This window comes from Populus euphratica, unplaced genomic scaffold (assembly GCF_000495115.2).
Source record: "Populus euphratica unplaced genomic scaffold, PopEup_1.0 scaffold4549.1, whole genome shotgun sequence".
Lineage (NCBI taxonomy): Eukaryota > Viridiplantae > Streptophyta > Magnoliopsida > Malpighiales > Salicaceae > Populus > Populus euphratica.
Window position 1 is genome coordinate 441 of NW_011504347.1, and position 5,865 is coordinate 6,305.

General features: G+C 36.2%; 1 protein-coding gene across 1 annotated transcript; it reads left to right on the forward strand.

The window, feature by feature from the left end:
• The first annotated feature begins 404 nt into the window (after positions 1-404).
• Positions 405-5,858, forward strand: LOC105120054 (ras-related protein RABA4d-like). The gene is made up of 2 exons (XM_011018240.1): positions 405-828; positions 5,235-5,858. The coding sequence occupies exons 1-2, from the start codon at positions 605-607 to the stop codon at positions 5,665-5,667; spliced, it is 657 nt and encodes a 218-aa protein (XP_011016542.1). The 5' UTR covers positions 405-604; the 3' UTR covers positions 5,668-5,858.
• Positions 5,859-5,865: the final 7 nt, after the last annotated feature.

The window sequence follows — 5,865 nt, forward strand, 5'->3', positions numbered from 1 at the left end:
TCAAGGCATGAAAAAAGTAGAAAACCTCTAAAAATCTGTCTTAATTAGCCGATAATTATTTTTGGGTACTGGTGGTTAATTGATATAATACCCTACAAAGGAAAGTGGCATGATACTATCAACTTCATCACAGTCAACGACCCAGATCTACCCATTTGATTTACTTCTGTATCCTGCAAAGCACCAAAACCCTTACCGTAACAAACCGTTAATGGGTCCCGCAATTGCCGTTGGTCTTTCCCTCCATCTCTCCTTCTTCCTTCCTCACACCCTTGTCTTTCTGTGCAACCCGTTTCACAAACCAAACCAATCATTTCTAATTATTAATTTTTTCATTCCCTTTCAAACCCTAACCCTAACCCTCATTTATAATTCCCATTTTACCCTCCATCACCCGCCAATCATTCCCATTTTACCCTTTTTCTCCCCTTGACCAGTAATTAATTCTTTTCGATCCTTTTTTCTTAAGCTTTTTTATTGATTTTAATGCTGGAACAAATAATGATGTTTTGACACCAGATCACTACAATATCTCTCTTTTTTTGCATGGTTTTATATGTTTTTTAGGAGAGAATCTTGTGGGATTTAATTTGTGGATGCGAAAATGTCGAATTATGTTGATTACAATCAGAAGATTGATTATGTTTTCAAAATTGTCCTAATTGGAGATTCAGCAGTTGGAAAATCACAGCTTCTTGCGAGGTTTGCAAGAAATGAATTCACTGTGGATTCTAAAGCCACCATTGGGGTAGAATTCCAGACTAAAACGCTTGCTATGCATAACAAGACGGTAAAAGCACAGATTTGGGACACTGCTGGCCAAGAAAGGTGTGTGTTTTAGACACTTTCTCTTGATATTTTGTTATTGTATTTAGATTAGATCACTTGCAATGAGCTTGAGATTTAGATTTTTGAAGATTAAAAACCAGATTGGAAAATTTGTGCTTGAGAATGTGCAAGTCTAAAATAGATAATAGTGGCCTTGAGTTAATGAGCTTATAATTGAAGACATGGAATGACAGTTTGTGACAAGGTGTAACATTTACTTGTGGCATGGCTTCATAGAATTCTAATTAACATGAATAATCTAGAGGAGTCTCAGATAGATTGATGCACTGGTGAAAAATTATTTCGTCAGGAAAAATCTGCTATCAATTATCTCATGATTTGGTGGTGGATACAATATGCATCTACATATACATAGATTCAACAGGCTTCCTTGTTAGAGGATCAGGCTCTGTGACAAGATCATGCCATTTGTTCCTAAGGTAAATATTATAGTTGCTGCTCAGTTTTATTCACTTACGAGTACTATTCAATAGGTTGCATCTTTGCTACTTAACCCTCTAGTTGGACAGAGCTTGTCTTGTTTCCACTCAGGGAAACAAGCGTAGGAAAAGGGATCATAAGGAAGAAAACATTAGAGGATTTCATGAATTCCCGTTCTGGTAGAATGAAAATGAGTATGGATTTCAGGAATTCCCAGTTAGGTTGGAGACCTAGAGCTGAGAGTTATAGACAGAGATACCAAGATTCAAATGACAGCTTTAGAAACTGAGAATCTCAATTCCTATCATGATCTAGTAGAGAAATTTCTATCCGGTATAAGGATTCCATCTCCACATCCTTTTCTCATTCTCAAATTTAATGTTCGTTCTTTTGGGCTTGGTTCTTACTATCGTTTTCACTACAAGTCTACACCACTCGAGCAAATTCCCTTTCTTTCTCGCACAGATTCTTTGTGATTTCATATATGAATAGAAGCTTATGTGCGGATGCTGCTAATTGTGGGAAGTTTATCAAAGGATGACCATTGCATCGGTCCTTTTTCTTAGGCCCTGTTGCTGTTTTATGTCATCTTTCTCGTTGCCGTGTCGTGTATGACTCTGTCTAGTTCGTTTGCTCCAGCTTAAAGGTTGGTTTGGCATCAATTGCAATGCCATGCTTCTGTTTTTCTTTTCTTATTGTAATCCAAACTCAGTAGCCATTGGTCTACAACATCAAAATGTAGATAAATTAAGTGCGATAGAGGAGCATGCCGCTAGTGCCATCCATTCTTGACCATTAACTGTGTCGACATCGAGCTTTGTCAATGCACAGTGCCATCCATTCTTGGCTGCTGTACCTATGGGCTGCCATTTCACATGAATGGAAACAACCCAACAATCATTCCTTTTTCACACATGTTATGTAATCATCCCAATCTTTTCAATTATAAAAGTCATCAAAACACATCATTTTTTCATACTAAAGCATCATTACAACTAAAAAACTTAACATGCCACATCTAAAAAGTATTAGCACTTATCGTTCAGATATACAACATTTCCTCGTCAAGCTTTGAAACCATACTCAATCTATAATGATCAACTAAGTCTTTTATTGAAATTTACAATACCTCTTTAAAAAAATATTTATTTTTGAGTATGATAATCACTAACTAAATATTGTAGTGTGATCATAAGCTTATCATTCTTCTAAAAATCTATTTATTCAGGAGTTTTTACTTTATATTTCACCTCAAAAATTACGTTTTATTTCTCCATTAATCATTTGCTCTTCATACAAGAGTCCAATTAGCTCTCCTCTTTCATTATAAGAGAAGTCCATGAAAAGTTGATAAACACTTTTCGTTATACTCATCTTAGACACTCTATTCTATTGACTATCTATATACCTATTATATCCATTAATATCCAGTTGTAACATCGGCTCTAGGGTGATTTAAAATTAGGTTTATACAATGACCCTCACACCTTCTCATAAAGGTGTTTTTATTGTTTTTTAGAGGACGACTACATCCTTCTTCCTCTAAGATGCCATCAAGTGGCTTTAATATTCTCTATCACCATATATACTATAAGAAAGATCATTACCACTGAATATATGGAGTTTATGTGCATTTCAATATTGAAGCACTTGCACCATTTAAGTATTTAAGATTCCAATTCTATCCACATCTTCAAACCAAGATGTTATTGCTTTTTTTTTTTTTTTATAAATGGTCAAACCTCTTCAATTAGATAAAATGACTTATCTTTCCATTCTTTGCATGTATTAAAAAGGTTCTCACTATTGTCTTCCATGATCTTAATATCATTGACTTCATAGAGACAAAGATAAAGGGGTTGATAGGGCATCGATTCTTGCAAAAATATTTTTTTTAGACTTTGCCTTGGACAATTCATAGTTTTGACATTAAAACTAGTAAACTTTAAATTTTCCTCCTTTAACTAAATTTTATAACTCTACCCTTAAGTGTATCTTCTTCTTTATTATCATCATCTCTCCATAAAAAATAACAATCACATGCCATTTTCACGAGCAATCTATATCATAATATCATCATTATTATTTTCATTTTAAATCTCAACAATCATACTATATAATTGCATCTGAAATGATTAAATTAGCTAAAAATAAATATAAAATCATTTAAATTGCATTTTAGATGGCTTAGATAGGAAATCATTCAAACAAGTATGACCTCGTAAATGACTTAAATTCAACAATTAACCGGTTGCACATAGGATCACCATACTAAATCAATTCGTTCAGTCAATGGCTCCACTTGACTTACTTTGACTTGGCTCAACTCGCGGCCCTACTTTGCTGACGTGGCTGCTGAATGGGCTTCGATGATATGGTACTGGTTTCAGGTCAGCCAATGTGGTTTGGGTCATGCAGCGCGTCGGCAACTCCATCGTCGTGTGTGTGCACATGCAGCCACGCTGGATGTTAGTTTTTCGCTCATTTTTCACCAGCATGTTCTTCTCGACCTCGTCGTCATGATGGCATGTTAAAAACACATTTGTGACCACTTTCATTTCTAGGCAAAAATCAAAACCTAGTGTTTATCTTCAACCATGCTCTGATGACACTGGTGGTGGGAGTGGGATTAATGAGGACGCTAGCTGGTGGTGCTTCTTAGGGAGTAATATCACACACACAAAGATGGCAGCCATTGTTGAACCCTTGATTTCAGCTTCCACGCCCCAACTCTTAGCTTATACGTCGGTGAAGAAGAAACGGCTATTGATTGGACGGTGGAGAAGAGAGATTATTTCACAACATTTTCATCTTAGATTTCTTGAACACTCAGGACTATTATGGCCATACGAGACTCTCCCTTTCATGACTTCCGTGATGCGTTAGTTTAACTGTTGGAATTTTTCTACATCTCTGTCATTATTTTTCAGGACCTGTTTATATTAATCCTTCTGCTCTGTGCCTTGTTTAAGAGAATTTAAATCATATGCAAATGGCATTTTATGAGGCCTTTTCCAAATACCTTGACCAACCCAATCTTGATAATCCTCTTAAATTTTTTTTTTCCCTGTCCTTTTTACTTGAAGATCTTCAGGAAACTATTGCTGCTTTAGAAGCTACTAATCCTGAAACAAAGGCTTCAGACCCTTATAGAAGTATTATCTGCAAACTTGACATTGGCTGTGAAAATCCTTTCTGATATTATTATGAAAGCAATATTTCTTAAGGCATAGACCTTGTTTGTCACATATTGAGGAGCCTTCTCTCATTTAATTTGAAGCAATCCTGAATCCCGCTATCAGTATTATCAGTAATGTCATCCACTGAAAGACCTGCCAACAATTACATCATGTCCCTCTTCTTAAAACACAACAGAAGATGGAGAACTGATGCTTGAAATGCATGTTCCATTTTCATTCAGCTTAGGCAATCATTGGTTTCTCATTGAAATGAGGTTTTGCTCAAACAAATATGATCTTCACAGGGAAATATTTAGTTATATTTTTAGTGTTTGTTACAATTCTCATTTAAACATTATTAAGGAATCTCACTTTAACTTTCATTTCCTCTGAAGTCATGCTGGCCTATAGTTCATTAGCAACCTAAATACATCTATAGCCGAACAATGTGCTTGCTTGCTTGCAGAAGGTTTTAGGTCCATCCAAATTTGACATCATATATGGTGCTAATTTAGTGTGAAAAATTTCTGGCTGCAATATTTCAGATGAACAACTATACCTATGTGAAAAGCTAACTCCCTCCTTTTCCTGCCTGTTTGCTTTTGATTGGTACCTTAGTCTCTATCGGCCAGACCTTAATCCTGATTTGGTCCTAAAACACGCAATCTGATATTTGCAAGCTCTTCCATTATGTTTGTTGAAAATTAACATGTACACATAAATCTGAATCTTTTTTAGTACATTTTGTGTTTGTTCTTTCTTGGGGTGTTTCTTCTCTTCTCTCAGATACAGGGCAGTGACGAGTGCATACTACCGGGGAGCAGTTGGTGCTATGTTAGTTTATGACATGACCAAGCGCCAATCATTCGATCACATGGCTAGATGGCTTGAGGAACTGAGGGGGCATGCTGATAAGAGGATTATTATCATGCTCATTGGCAACAAGTGTGACCTGGGGAGTCTCCGAGCGGTTCCGGCAGAAGATGCTAAGGAGTTTGCTCAAAGAGAGAATCTCTTCTTTATGGAGACATCAGCACTTGAGGCTACCAATGTTGAGACTGCTTTTTTAACAATGCTGACAGAAATATATAGGATAATCAGCAAGAGAACTCTTTCTGGCAATGATGAATCGGATGAAAATTCAGGTGCTTTCAAGGGAACTAGAATTCTAGTTCCTTCACAGGAGCAGAATTCTGAAAAGAAAGGTTGCTGCATGTAATTCTAACCTCCAATTTTAACATTTGTTTGAGTTTTGGGAATCGTGTTTAATTAGGCCCCTTTTTCTAAACAATGTCACATATACTCCTTATTGTTGACTAACAGAGCCTTGGAAGGTGGGTATCCATATTGTTGACAAACAGAGTGAGGCATTTATCAGTTGAACTGGTATCTATCTATCTATCCATTATACTGCTGC

Excerpts from the sequence above, each read along its gene's own strand:
- LOC105120054 (XM_011018240.1), top strand. The coding sequence starts at position 605 with ATGTCGAATTATGTTGATTACAATCAGAAGATTGATTATGTTTTCAAA. Across the intron at positions 829-5,234 it reads GACACTGCTGGCCAAGAAAG|ATACAGGGCAGTGACGAGTG; the intron begins GTGTGTGTTTTA and ends CTCTTCTCTCAG.